This window comes from Juglans regia, chromosome 1 (genome assembly GCF_001411555.2).
Source record: "Juglans regia cultivar Chandler chromosome 1, Walnut 2.0, whole genome shotgun sequence".
NCBI classification, from domain to species: domain Eukaryota; kingdom Viridiplantae; phylum Streptophyta; class Magnoliopsida; order Fagales; family Juglandaceae; genus Juglans; species Juglans regia.
Window position 1 is genome coordinate 33723783 of NC_049901.1, and position 16029 is coordinate 33739811.

The 16029-nt window shown below is 34.0% G+C and overlaps 1 protein-coding gene across 2 annotated transcripts; it reads right to left on the bottom strand.

The window, feature by feature from the left end:
- Window positions 1-6249: 6249 nt before the first annotated feature.
- On the bottom strand, window positions 6250-15636 carry LOC108986550 (probable polygalacturonase). 2 transcript variants are annotated; one of them, XR_001995391.2, is made up of 6 exons: window positions 14813-15636; window positions 11554-11674; window positions 9088-9336; window positions 8382-8535; window positions 6486-7116; window positions 6250-6399 (listed from the first exon to the last, which is right to left on the bottom strand). XR_001995391.2 is itself a non-coding variant. In XM_018959193.2 (5 exons), the coding sequence occupies exons 1-5, from the start codon at window positions 15236-15238 to the stop codon at window positions 6591-6593; spliced, it is 1476 nt and encodes a 491-aa protein (XP_018814738.1). In that variant the 5' UTR covers window positions 15239-15636; the 3' UTR covers window positions 6250-6590. The 2 variants fall into 2 exon arrangements, 1 of the variants encoding a protein (XP_018814738.1); XM_018959193.2 differs by having other exon boundaries at window positions 6250-7116.
- Between the last annotated feature and the right edge of the window lie 393 nt (window positions 15637-16029).

The window sequence follows — 16029 nt, forward strand, 5'->3', positions numbered from 1 at the left end:
ATTAATAAACAATTTATTTAGACTTCCAACAGTACTTTTCATATTTAGAAAAAAATATGAAATTATTGTAAGTTATATTTTAAATGAAAAGGATTTGGCTAATTTAATGTGCACCAACTTATGATAAAATTGGTTAAATTTAAGATGAAAAGTATTTTAAAGAAGCTGATACGGATGCTCTAAGTTATCTGTATTAAAAAAAAAAGTCAACTTTTAAGTGAAAAATGATGGTATTTGGTTATTTTTATATGTATATAATTATTATATATTTAGAAAAATAATTTTTATAGTTTTGAAGAGTGCACGACGTTCTAAATGTTTTATTTGAAGAAAATAGATAAATTTAAAACTCTAAAGATAATGAGGAATAAAGCTAAGCAAGCAAACATGGATGGATGCATGTGATGATGGATGGATTGATGATGATAAGAGTAAAGAAGGATAATGAAAGATAATCTTGCATTTTCATTTCACGTTGTACAGCTCCTAAAAAACCTATCCTCCGGCCCTCATCGTTTTTAAAAGAGAAATATTTTATCAATAAAGTGATTATATAAAATTAATTTTATAAATTAATATAATTTGTTATATTGTAAATTTTTATTATAAAATAAATTTTATTTTAATTTGTAAAATTATTTTAATATAATTTTCTTTATAATTGTAGCACTCAACTACATATAATTATATATAAAATAAAATAAAATATAATATATAATCTCAGTGTGGAAAACGCGGGGAGATATATATATATATATAGAGAGAGAGAGAGAGAGAGAGTTCAAGTTGGTGGGGTTGTGGTGGAGAAGGTAGTGTTAAAAAGCAGAAAGAAAAAAAAGGAGGAAACATTGCACCGCCACGACACGCGTAAAGGAGCACGTGGCGAAAAAGGGTTGGTTGGGAAAAGAGGGCAAGCATATTTTCCTCGTGATGGTGACCCGGGTGTGCTGTTCTGTATTTTTTAATTTTTAAAATAGATTTAGGAGACGTTTGTATTCGCAGTTCATTTTAACTCATCTCAGCTCATCTCAACTTATCTCAACTCATCTTATTACTATTCATTACTATTCAACAACTTTAACTCACAAATCTCACTACTATTCATAACTCATCTCATTACTATTCACAATCCATCTCAACTCATCTCAAGTCATCTTCGAATCCAAACGTCTCCTTAGATGTTGAAATGAATTGAATTGAGTTGAGATGATAAAATATTATTAGAATATTATTTTTTAATAGTATTATTATTTTATATTAAAATTTAAAAAAATTATAATAATGAGTTGAGAATCTAATCTCACCCTAATGTTTTGATTTTGAATTTTGGATTCTTTAGCTAAATAAAGGAATAACTCAAGATAGTATATACACTTTAATCGTGCAAGTTCTGAGTATTTAAAAAAAAAAAATTTAAAAATGATATTTGTAATTTCAAAAGACGAAACTCTTACGTACTCTTATAAAAAATGTGGTTAAATTTAGAATTTATATAAAAAAATTATTTTTTTAAAACAATATAATTTAAAACTATATCTAACGTTACTTCAAAATAAATGTATTGACTTTTGCATTCATCCACATGCGATGCGTGCGGTCATTGAAGGGGATGTCTTTGAATATATTTTGAAAATAAAAGTAATGTTAAATATAATTTTAAAAAGTATGTAAATTTTATGTGCACATTTTAAAAAGGTGTGGAGGTGTATTATTAAAAAGATAATTTTTTTTTATATGAATATTATATTTATCAATTTAAAAAAAATATTCAAAACTTACACATCATAAAATTGAAACTATTGATTTATCTTTTCTCCTTTTTTATTGTTTCGGTTTTCTTATAGGTAGGTTTTTTTGCAAACTTTATGTGAGATAGAGTGACAGGTCCATTATTTGGTCGTGTTATTTAAATACTTTACATAAAGAATTATTTTTAATAAAGACTAATGATAAAAAATTATAAAGTATAGTATTATAAAATATATTTTGTTTTTATAAAGGCAATGGGGGGGGGTGTCACGGACTCACGGGGTGTACGGTGAAAAGAACAGGCGTTCCCCCAAAAATCCAACCACCACGTGATCTTCGTGTTGTCTGGGGAAGGTTGGACTTTGCTTCCCTTTCCAAACAAAATCACCATGCACTTCACACGTTATCCTGTACGATTCTGCACTACATATTATCCAGTGGCATAATTTAACTTAAAATTAAATTTTAAATTTTATAAATTAAATTATATAAGTTTGATAATAATTCAATGATTGGTGTAGAGACGTATAAAAAATAAAAGGTGGGGAGCAGCTACTGTTTGGAGAGCAGCCATAACACACCTTATGTGGCTTAAGTAAAATTACCAAAAACATCCTACCGCCCGTTCCCTCTCTAATTTCTCTTTCCCCTTTCATTCCTTTGCTCCTATGTGATTTAGCCCCCCCTCGTGTTTCATTCCAACTCTCACTCCCTTCTGATGAGAGATAGAGACCCGAGGAGCGAGAGAGAGAGCTGATGAAAGAGGAGAGAGGAGAGAGAGAGAGCCGATGAGTGAGAAAACTGATGAGAAAGAGAGACTCAAGAAAGGGGAGAGAGAGCTTGATGAGAGAGAGAAACTAAAGGAATGAGAGAGAGAGCTTGATGAGAGAGAGAGAGTTGGTTTGGTTTAGAGAAAGAAAAATTAAATAAATAATGCCAGCTAATGTGTGCTACGGATCAATCGTGAACAGTGGCTGATCCGTAGCACAGCTCAAATAATATTGCTCTTTTTTTCTTTTATTCATCTTTTGTAATCAGAAGGAGTGGAAGCCCTCAAAAGTTATTTCGTAGGTCTAAAAAATAGGGATGGTCTCTGACTCCGACAAAATTGGAGTGTCCACTTGAGTTTGACTCCAATCAGAATTCGGAGCTCGGAGTTAGAGCTCTGATCGGAGTAGTAAATGGGCTCGAGCAAACAATTTGTGTGACGTTCGCTTGATCCACAATTGAACAAACAATCTGTGTGACTTTCGCTCAAGCAAACGTCACCTGAAAAAAAAAAAAAATTCTAATTTTTACAAAAAAAATCAGAGTTTGCTCCGACTCCAAACTCCGATTACTGCTCCGACTCCAACTCTGAATTCCACAAACTCCAATTCTATTAGAGTCAAAGTCTTGTTAGAACTAGGATGGAGTTTGGAAATCTTGCCCACCTGAACTAAAAATCTAGCAAGGAACACATGCTATCATCACAAATGGAATGTCATGCGCAGGCCTATAAATTTGATTTCATTAAATTCGAATTCTGACTCCATTTAATTATGAAATAGGTTATTCGTGAATAAAAAATACAGCTCGTATATAACTTGTCCTATTTGAGCAAAGTTCATGAACATTCTTGTATACAACTCGGTTCAACTCGTTAACTCTCTCATATTATATACGTATATGAGCACTCGACTTGTTTTTTAAGTTGTGTCTCGATTCGAGTCGAGTTTGAATATTATAAAAAAGCTTAACTGAGTTCGAGTCGAGTTCGAACTTAATCTTTTAATAATTGAATGAAACTGAAAACTTGAAATAGTGTATTTATTTCTTAGATTTGAAGATGATTGGTTTGAAATTAATTAAAAAGCTAATATTTTTTTTCTTGGTAATTAAACATGACTAATGATTCTATCTTTATTTCTTAAAAAATCAAAGGAGTTACATTATTCAACATCTATGAATTGTTAACTTATTAATAATAATAATAAATAAGTTTTTAATAATTTAAGATGGAAAATAATTAAAAAATGATAGAATATAATTTTAAATTCTTAATGAACTGTACATTTCAATTCCATTTAGCCCTTCCATCATAAAGTTGTGATTGTGATGCTGAACATCCACTCATATGATTTAACTATTCATGGCAAGCTGGGCTATGTATTATACATGTACTGATTCTCTGTCTTGCCAATAAGAAGCTGAGGTCAGGAACTTATTGGTGCTCTACCACAGTGACAATTTCAACCCGAATCACTTTATCTTTCTACCCCATCAACTATCATAATATATAATAATGTTACATATAATCTTGAGTGTTCAAGTTCTCGTATTTATTTTTAAAAAAGTAAGTTTTATTATTAAAAAATAATTTTTTATATAAATATCAGATTTATTCATTTTATCAAAAGGAATATATAAAACTTGCAGACTTTATATCTGTAAATATTATTTCTCATATATATATATATTGCATTAATTTTTTTTTTCTTAATTTTTGGGTGGGGCTTGGATTTGCCATTACATCAAATATAATTGGAATGTTTGGTTCAAAGTACAATCTAATGCACAAGAGAAAAAAATGGCAACATTCCAGTAAGGTTTTCAAATGATCAAAGAGGGAATGAAGTGATAATCCACCTAACAATTTTGGCAATTAAGTTGGGAACAGCATCATCATCTTATTATCACACCACGAGAAAGTTTGTTGTCAATCTCGGGCGGCAAGAAACATGGATGGTGGTCAGCCACTTCAAGAGAATGATTGACATGAGCCGACCACCCCCCAACCACCTCATGCCCGGTCGATCCATCTGCATATTGGATTAAGGCTGCATTTCAACGTTGAACTGAGTTGAGTTGAGTTGAGATGATAAAATATTGTTAGAATATTATTTTTTAATATTATTATTATTTTAAGATTTGAAAAAGTTGAATTGTTTATTATATTTTGTATTGAAATTTAAAAAAATTGTAATAATGAATTGAGATAAATTTACTTACCAAACGAACCTTAAGACTAAGGAATTTAGCACAAGACTACTTACTGTATGGAATAAGCACGAATGAGCTGGAAGGTAAACCATTCAAACAACACTAGATAGGCCTTGTTGGCTTATGTAGTTCAGATGAGATAGAATGAGATGTTTTGTTGAAAGTTGAATATAATATTATTATAATATAATTTTTTAATATTACTTTTATTTAAAATTTGAAAAAAGTTGAATTGTTTATTATATTTTATGTAAGAGTTTGAAAAAATTATAATGATTACATGAGATGAGACGATTTAGTTTTGTTAACTAAACCAGCTCTTAAGAATTGACCTTTTGACTCATTATACAACTTGAAGTATAAATAGCATACTTACTTTGTCTGGTTCAAGAAAATTTGAAGGAAGATAATGACCTCTTAGGAAAACGTTAACCAAAGTAGCTCAGAATTATATATTTTTTAAAGATCTCGAGAACCTTTCAACTTCATCATCTGCTCTCTTGCCTTTTCTTGTGTTTAGCTCTTGGTCAAAGAATAGGGCCGGATCAGTCATAGGACCAGGTCCCCATCGCCTAGCTTGAATGTACAATATGCATGATATTCATTTAACAGGTTGGCGTTTCATTGGACCACCAAAACTAGAAGCTGCTCGAATTCAAGCGAGAGGCAACTGGCAGATGCAGACTGCAGAAAAGAGAGTCTTTGTCTAGGCAGTAATCCAAAGATAAATTGCAGCAACCAGGGTCTTATGCGAGGGATCATTCATTAATCGGCTAATCTTGTTTATGGAGAGAATATTTAAGTCTTTGTTGAGTAGTGGAGATTTTGGAAGCAGAGTGTTGCAAGTGAAAATACCATATTATTCACTCTTTTTAACCTTTTGTTAAACATTTTGAATGGCTGGTCCACTACTATCGCACACAAAGTCAAAAGAAAAAAGGAAGCAAAATAAATATAGGGAATCCTAACCTGATCTCCACTAAATTATTCAGCACTGAATGTCTACATGATTGTGTATTCTACGGAACTAACATAGGTCCACATGACTGGTGCCCTCACGTTAATGCTTCATAGATTGGGTCTCTTTTATTTTCTCAGAAGAGATGAAACAAGACGAAATGAGATGAGTTGAAATTAAAATTAAAAGTTAAATAAAATATTATTAAAATATATATTTTTTAATATTATATTTATTTTGAGATTTAAAAAATTTGAATTATTTATTTTATTTTGTGTGAAAATTTTATAAAATTATAATAATTAAATGAGATGAGATGAGATAAGATAAGATGAATTAAGAAGAGTTGTGAAAACAAACAAGGCCGCAATCCATTTGTTAAAAAGTGAACCCTATCTCAAAAAGTGTAAAAAAGCCTATTATTTTTTAGTGAGATTTACTTCAAAGAGATTGTGTGTAATTTGTCTATGTTAGACTTGTAACTAGCTAGCATTACTCATAAGTAATTTCAAAACCATGATAATTAGATTTGAAGTAGATAAAGTAAAAGGATTTGGACATCACACCAAAAGGCACGACAAGTACCAGCAATCTCATAAATGAACAAGCTTGTGAAACTTTAGGTATATACAACTACATGAAATCATAAATCTCTAAGCAGGGAAAGCCCTGCTGGTTTTCATCTATAGACGTTCTTACCACCCTTTCTCCTGCATAAAAATGGAGTGAAAAAAAAGGAGTGAAGAAAAAAGGAGAGGAAGCTGATGAAGAAAGGGAATAACAAGAGTTGCCTCACCTTGCCCCCTTCCGCTTCCCCCCAAACTTATCCACCCAAACCATTTCTCATACAAACATACATGGAGGCAAGATGAGTCGTGGAGATTGAGGATGTGCCACTTTCTCAAAAATCATAATCTATATCTGTTGTATTCTGGGTGGATGAACGTTTAACAAGCCGTCCTTGCTCATCATACTGATCAAGATTATCACAAGGAGCAGGGAAGATGGTCCCTATCACACGGCCCTCAACAAAGGCACACTGGAATATATGCTTCTTCTTGTATGTTAAGCCTACTGACATATCTCGAAACGTTACATTTCTAACTGGAATTTCATCGCTCCCATGTATACGAACAGGCACACGAACTCCCTGGCCATGGACGCTAGTGAAACTTATGTCCTCAAGCACTGGAAGGGCCTTGGGATCAAACCCCCCATCAGGGTGTTCATTGTAGTCTGTTTTGATGACAATTCCAACACGGACGTTATCAAATGTAAGATTTCTGTAGGTTATACGTCGCACGTATCCACCTCTACCTGGGGCAGTCTTGATACGAACAGCACGCCTTGAGTTCCAGACAAGGAGGTTCTCCACAGTGACATCCGATACACCACCAGACATTTCACTGCCTATTGATACGCCAGCACTGTTACATTTCAGCAAAGGGAGATCTCAGTCACTCTCTGAACATGTCACACTATCACATGCATGTCGTCAATCGACCAACCAAAATAAAAGCAAAGATCCCAACTACAGTGAAAGCAAGGGCAGCAGTTGGTTTAACTGGTAAAAATCTATTTAAATTGCATAAGAAGCCTACAATCAAATCCAAAATTTCATCAAGTATAGTGACTAAATGAGGAGCTAGCTCCTGGTGTATGGCACATTATTGGACCCCCCTCCGCCTGCAAAAAGGTTGAAGATTGGCCTCATTCGGTTGGGCCACATTCGGTACAGTACAGGACCAAATGTTGGGCCTAGAAGCCGCGTGGGTACGATGCCTTACTCTCTTTGCTCAAACTTCACGAACAAGCAGCAGATTTATTTTATATCATGCAATCTCCCACAACTGAATGTGAGTCCTTGTTTCCCACTTTGAAGCTTATATGGTTACAAAATTTCTTGCAACATATTGGCTTATCATTGTAACAAAACGTCAAATGATTTAATAGAAGATTCAGCAGGTTGCAAAATAAACAAAACTTTGTTCATTCTATAAAACACAATTAATAAGTGGAGAAGAAACCAAACCACACCCCAACCATGAACTCCTCATTGCATGTACAGAGAAAAACAATGATTAATTTTTCATCGCTTCCAAAATTATGGTGAGACAGAGCTATAATTCAATTATCTCCAGACAAGAACAATTAAATACATATATATATAATAATAATAATAAATGGAAATATCCTTCAATATTAATAGTGGTTGTACTCCCTACAATTCTACTGCAAATTTAAACTTTGTTGTGCGGCATTTAGTACTGACTTGGGTTTCTACAATCCCCAAAACACAACTCGAGTTGCCATCACATAAACAGAAACAAATTGATTACTGAAAGCTACATACTCCAATCACTACAAAACCAAAGTATATAAAAGAAAAGAAAGAAATCCAAACCCATTAAAAATCTTTCCAAAAGATATCTGGAAGTAAAACCATTACAGAAGTTTTCGACCGAATCAGTAAGAGACACTGCATATCAAACTCATTCATGCATACAATCAAATTTGCAACTGCAGCTAAAATGCAAACATGAACAGAAACATCCAAAAATTTCATCTGTTAATATCTCGTGCATGCAGATAATAATGGTAATATTTTTTGATGCCATAAGTACTAAAATGTGGTGAAAGAGGAGGCCATGATGGCACCCTAAGTTAGAAAAAAGATTTCTACTAGTCTCACCTGACCATGGAGCGAACAACAAGGTTTCGAATGAGTATATTCTTTGAAGGCTGTCCATAAGCAATTCCATACTGATCCCAGCCACTCTTTATTGCAATTGCATCATCCCCAACACTTATGTAACAGTCCTCAATTACCATATCCTCGCATGAATCTGTTTATGCCACAAAGAATTGGAGTTGGTTGATTAATGCTGTATAACCAGGAAAAAAATGTGACTGATGAAAAAAAGGAAAAATGTAATGTATTGACCCTATGTAACAAGGTCATGGCATTTTTGGTATCATTTATTCATAGATGAGTTGTATTTCATGATGCTACATTCCAAGTTCAATCAATCCAGCTTATATGATTCCCCAATTTCAAAAACCAGTTCTAGCTGCATCAATCACTACCTCTTTGAAACCCAGAACAATATCTTCCAAGTCAATTTAACCTCTTCAGTTGGTTGGAAAGATTGGAAAAGAAAAACCTAGATGGTGAATCATTGCTAATATCTAGGCTGACCATAATTAAAATATTTTTCTGCCTTGTATCTACTTAATAGTGTTTAACAGTCCAATGTTTTAGCTGGTTCGACAAGATACTCATCAGACCAACAAAGTACATCATGGTAGGGTAGCACTGAATAACACATCCTATATTAATATAAGAATGTGCGCACACATGCTGCATGTGTAATCACCAGTTATCAGAATACATTTACCTGGATCTATTCCATCAGTGTTTGGAGCTTTAAAAATGGGAGCCAAGATTGTAACATTTCTGATGGTTACATTCTTGCAGTCATATGGATGAAGTGTCCAAAAAGGAGAATCACGCAAAGTTATGTTAGTGATTAGAATGTCACTTGACCACATTATCTGAACAAGTGGGCCCCTAGTATGGTTAAGGAGCTTCTGGTGATACTTTGTCCACCATGTTTGACCCTGTCCATTTATGGTACCATTATGCCCTGCAGAATAGTAACAAAATTAATTAGATCAAGTTAGAAATTAGGAAAATGATTGCCCATTTGACAACTATATCTGACAAATGGTATGTATGCGCCGCAGGATCCTAGAAATTAGCAATTTGCACAGATGATTGGCACACAGGTTTAATTCCAACCATAATTATGTGGCTACCAGTCATCCACATACCTTTTTTATGAACTCACACAAAAGCTTAAAACCATTCAAATCATGAAACTTATATGGCTAGTGGCACAGAGATATCCACAGTATGACGAGTTGATAAGTATGATTTGCAGCCTTGTGGTCAATGTTTTGTAAATTAAACAATAAGCAATTATTCTAGTAAATGTTGATATAGAGGAATTGTAGATATGTATGCATACCTATATGTTAGAGAAAAGAGAGCAAGGGTCCCTTCCTTATCTGTTGGAATTGCTTAGTTGGCTGACACTATCAATTCATTTTTTTAATTTTTTAGTCTCTTCTTTTTCTTGGCAATTTGTTGTTTTTTTTTTTTTTTCAATTGCGATAATTCTACAAGACGATGTGGTCAGGTTACAAACAGAAGCAATTCTTACCGCATGACATAAGATGACAGATGACCCTGGCATTATAGGTAGGTCACAGTCAGTTCAGGAACCAGCTATTCCATACTCCACTTATGAATGACCTAGGACAGTCAACTGCCACCCATTTGCCCAAAGTAAAATTATAATGATTGAGTATTTTATGGTTAAAAGAATAACATCCTTTTGTATTAGATAACAATTTGGAATTCCCACTAGAGTAATTTCTAAAAAATACCTTTTTGGGTCAGCATGTTACAGATTTTTTTTTTAAATTTTTTTTTGTTTTTTTTTTTTGGGGTTGGGGGTGAGCTGCTGACAAACCTGTTTTTGGTTTGCTTCACCAATTAGCTCCTGTTATGAGTGCTTAAGAAGTAAGTTCTAACTATAAAAATTGGGCCATTGAAAGTTGCAGCTATGATAATTGGTCTGTCGTAGCCCACTAGATATATCTATATGGTCTCTTTTGTAATTCCATCATAATTTAACAAGTTTCATGGTTGTTAAAAAAAAAAAAAAAATCTCATTATAAATTAAATTTCAAAATAGGGATCCCATAAATTGGGACACTTCCATGAGTTCACACTTGCAAACTTGCTGCTGAGGCCATGGTCAGGTGGTAAGAGCCTTGGTCTTGGTGGTATGTATTTTTAGGTCTAAGGTTCGAACCTTTGGGTGCAGTCAATTTCTAAGGGCCATCGGACTGGAGAATTTCCCTTTGAATTACTTGAGGTGCACTTGCAGGAAACTCACAGTGCACCCGTAAGATTAGTCGGACTTGGGGCTTTGTTCCGGACACCCGGTGCCAACAAAAAAAATTAAAGACAACTAAAAATCTTGAGTTCAAGGAGGTATTAAACTAAAATTTCATAAAAAAATCAAGGCATATTTGAATATACTTGGAACTCACACTCAAGTCAAGAGCCTTTTCATTGAATAAAAGGCCACAACTCATGGAAAAAACTAGCCACTTCTGCGCTATAATCTCAAAAAGATTAGTCAATTTGATATTTCACAAGAATCACTCATTAAGCCTTGTCTCACATAGTAAGTAGTCAATATGGGATTTAGCACCCATGACTACCTTTATAACCTACCACTCTATGTGGGTTATTTATATTCCCAATCAGGGATTGAGGTGTACAAACTCTCCTGCTTAAAATCCCCAACGTCCTCATTAGAGTCATATCATGTTGTGCTCCGCTATCACATGGTTGGCCTTACTAGGTGGCTCTATACCATATGTAACGACCCAGGGAAACCGGTTAGCCACCTCTGCACTATTACCCCAAAAAGACTAGTCATTTGAAGCTTTTAGAGAGTCACTTATGCAAACCAATTTCACCCAGTAAGTAGCCAATATCAAACTTAACACGCATCGCTACTTTTATAACCTACCCACTCTATGTGGGTTATTCATATTTCCAATCTGGAACTGGTGTGTTACATAAAAAATAAAAAATAGAATTTAGATTCAGCTTAGAAAAGCAGGGAACAATTCTAAGTAGCCAATATGGAACTTAACATGCATGACTACTTTTATAACCTACCCATGCTACGTGGATTATTCATATTTCAAAAGTGGAATTCGGGTGTCGCATAGAAAATGTAATGTAGTTTTGGCTTAGAAAAGCGGGGAAAAATTCTAACCAGTAATAACGACATCTTTGAGATTTTGACCATGAATCAAACTCCCATACCGAGGTCCAATATGCTCTCTCCCATACCCATATGAAGGCAAAGGAGGCATCAGTGGCCAGTACTTCTCATCCTGTTATACATTCACATAAGAGGACTTAGAGTTAAGTAATTAACAACTAGCAATAACTATAGTGGAGAGAGAGGGAGGGAGGGAGGGAGGGTTCAGTAGCCACAACCAAAACAACATAATTAGATCAATTTTTTGTGAAAACTAGGATAATAATTGAAGCGATAAACATAATGTCTGTGCAACTCAGACATTATGCTTAGCCATATAAAAAAACCATACAATGCATGTCATCCAAACCATATAAAAAGCAATTTCTAAGAGCACTCCCAATGCTTTTTGTATCTTTTTCTCTAAAATATATATCCAAAACCCACTTTTTCTATTTTTTTTTTATAAGTAAGAAGTAAGTTTCATTGATATGAATGAAAATAGGCATAACCCATGTACACAGAGAGTATATAGAAGAAAACGCCTAAATACATTCTAAAAGCGCTAAATTAAAGATAAGAAATCAGGCACATTGTTTCCCTTAAGGACAATGGCTGAAAACCACAGGAGTAAAGTGTGTAGAAAAAAATTCTGAAGCTCTGCCATTGTTCTTTCCCTATCTTTGAAGCACCGCACATTCCTTTGCATCCAAGTACACCACATAATGCACAACGGGATCATCTTCCATGCTACTGCCACCTGGGGACAGCCTTGGATACCCTTCCAGCAAGCAAGCAGGTCAGCCACCTTTGACGGCATATATCAACTTTTTCTATTTTACCTAATGACTTTTACAATCTACCATATATCAACTTATCTATTTTTCTCTATATCATTTATATAATCTTTTTTTTATTCATTTTAAATATTTCCTTTAACTACCAATGAATTTGCAACATCCTCATATCCTTTGATATTTACAATATTTCCCATATATAAATTGCTTAAGATTCACGAGGAGATTAGGCTAAAGGGGAGGAAATTTGCTGTGATTGGGTAATAAAAAAAAAAGATCTTATCTTGTTTTGGTTTTTTTTTAAGGGCGGAAACTGTTCTACATCGGGGGAGGAGAGGAGTGATCTTCAACAACCTTGAATGCTTCATCAGCCTATTCCAAGCAAAATAGTTTTATTCTTCTTCTCTTTAGTTTTCTTTTGATGCATTCCAATAAGAACATGGTTGATTTTAGATTTGTTATGAACGAATTTTATTTCTCTAGAGCTTTGATGTAGTCTAGCTTTGAATACACAATTTAAATTCCAAGTTATTTTATTTCCAATTTTTTTTCATGTCGAGTGTTTATCCTTGATCTTATTGCTTACAATTTTCTGGCCAATTATTGTTTGATCTATTGAATCATAATGAAACCGAGAAGTAATTTGTGATTAGAAGCTTTTAGGATTAAATACCATTAGTTGAGCGAAAGATAGAGATACTTACCGCAATTCGTGTGATTTTAGATTAAGAAAAATCCAAAGAACTTAACGAATACATAGATATATGCTGGATTATTAGTTGGAGATATTTTTAATGTTATAGAGACAACATTGAATAATTAAGGGAGTTTTTTTTTTTTTTTTATCAACTTGAAAAATTGAAATTTTATAATAAGGAATAATAAATTGAGTGAGATTAGCTAGGTGAAATCAAAAGCTCTAGATTTATTTGTATTATCTCTACAACCTTAAGTTTTATTCCATTTTCTTTTAATTTATTTTTGTCAAGCACTTTAGTTTAATTTAGGTGGTAAAATCTTTAAAATTTCTATTTTTTTTTCAAATAGAAAATAATTTGGTAAATTTCAATACTCAATAGCATAATTAGTCATTGTGGGTTCGACACTTCTTTTCTTTAAAACTTTACTACTTGTTGCGATTTTGTTCGCATGCAAATATTTTCGCACCACATAGTGACAAATTGAACCTCCCACTCTGTGTACCCATTTAATGTAGAAAAAAAATGTATTTTCTTTCTTGACTTCCTATTGATTACAGATACTTATAAATCCAAATTACAAGGAATACGAACTCCTGTGATTTAAGAAAATTAACTCTTTCATACTCCTAATGCCTAGGGGTTGGCTCGAGCAACAAGAGTCTTGGTCCTGGTGGTATGCACCCTCCAAGTTTAAGATTCAAATCCTTGGGTACAAACAATTTCTAGGGGTTATCGAACTGGAGGACTTTTGAGGTGTACATTCAGAAAGCTCCTTGATGAGGGCTTTGCACCCTAGGATTAGCCGGGACTTTATTCTCAGACACCTAGTGCCAAATCAAAAAACTCTTTTGTACTCCTACACATTATCCTAGTCCACAGAGGATGCCTCATGAATTTTGCATGGTAGTATAACCTAGGAATAGAATTGCATGAGATTCTTGTACATAGAATTTTATCCCAGTTGCCTACATCACGATGCTTCAAGTCCATACCAGACAAGACTGGCATAATGTTTATTAAAGCCTTGACACTATTCAAATTATTCTTAAGCGCTCGTTTGGGAAGTAAGATAAGATGAGAATTTTGTGAATAATAGTGAAATAGTTTGTAAAAAGTAGTCAAATGGTTTGAGTTAAGATGTTTTATTGGATTTTGAAAAATGAGAGAGAAAAAATTGGATATGAAATATTGTTATAATATAATTTTTTAATATAATTTTTGTTTTGAAATTTGAAAAAATAGAATTGTTTCTTGTATTTTGTTTGAAAGTTTGGAAAAGTTGTAATAATTAGGTAATGATTAGATGAAAAAGTTGAATATCTGAAATTAAAAAATATTTGTGTTGAGTGATGTCTATAGAAATTATGACAAGTTTTGAGATAAGTAAGATCATCTCACTTCCCAAACAAGCCATTTCAAACATCGGATCACAGTCCTTGTGGGCTCCAAATCACGTAGCAGCTTATGAACTTAAAATATCCATCCTGACCAGTCAAAGAACCAATTTTTCCTAATATTGTCAAATTAGAAGTCCTGAACAAAAATCTCAGACACTGCCCACATAACAAATAGTGAAGACCCATATGAAAACCAACCAATCCCCGAATGAACTACTGGTCCCAATAGCAGAAATTCATCATTTCATACAGAACAGAAATATCTCAGTGAAATGGAAAATCACTTCCAGTCATAACTAAACAATATCAAATCAACCCAAACAAAATATAGTAATCATTGAAAAGTAAAGATAAAACAAAAAAACAAAAAACTTGCCTGAATTCCTAGTATTTCAGCATCCTCAGCAAGGAACAAAGTCATATGACTAGTGAGATTAAACGGCGCCGTAAGCCACCGGCCGGCAGGCACATTGAGCTGGGCACCACCTCTCTTTCCCAACTTGGAGATTGCCGAGACTGCCCTCTCAAAAGCTTCGGTGTTCACAGTGACCCCATCGCCGACCGCTCCAAAGTCCGTCAGGTTAAACGCTACTGGCCTCAGCAGCGGCATGGGCTTCATCGGGGCCCGCCGGAACACCAAGAATCCGTCGACAATATTCCTCTGCCACAAGAGAACCGAGGCAAGGGCCGCGATCCAAAGCACCGTGAAAAGGGTCCTGTGGTTGGACAAGAACGCCGGAACCCACCGCCTCCATTCCAGCCTCTGGTGGTTGGACCGCCCGACAGGCAAGGTCTCCACCATCACTCTGAAACAGCTACAGCGAAGAGAAGAACCGAATTCTGTAAAAGTGAAGCCAAGCCAGTCACAAGTAGGTAAACGGGTGATCCGAATGGTGGGGGTGATCGAGTTTCACCATGTGGGGTTGTGGGTTTTGTTTTTGTTTTTTTTAATTTATGAGGGGATCTAGTACTCTATATCCAATCGAATTTTGAGTATGGGAATGGAGAGAGCGAAAGAGGAGGCAGATAACTTGTCGGAATCAGGTTTGTTCTGTTTTGTGTGTAGGAAATCGATGGAGTACATTTGAAGGGAAGGTTTTTCGGGGTTGATTTTCTGGGACACTCGTCTCGAGTAACAATGGCGTCTTATGTTGGACGCTGTTCTGCCATTCTGGTCGCGTGTTCACAGTGTCCTCATATCGAGATAACTACGTTTCCTATAATTTAAGATTACAATTCTTAACAATATAGCATTAGGATCTAATCCTTGCTACGTTTCCTACGATTTAAGATTAAGGTTTTGTTTGGATGTTGAAGGGAGTTGAGTTGAATTGAGTTGAGATAATAAAATATTGTTAAAATATTATTTTTTAATATTATTATTATTTTGAAATTTGAAAAAATTGAATTATTTATTATATTTTGTATTGAAATTTGAAAAAGTTGTAATGATGAATTGAGATGAGTTAAATAACCAAACGAAGCCTAAAGGCAGAGTTGAGATAGAGATAAATTTAAATGAAAGTTAAAAGTTAAATAAAATATTATTTTTTAATATTAATATTATTTTAAAATTTTAAAAAATTAAATTAT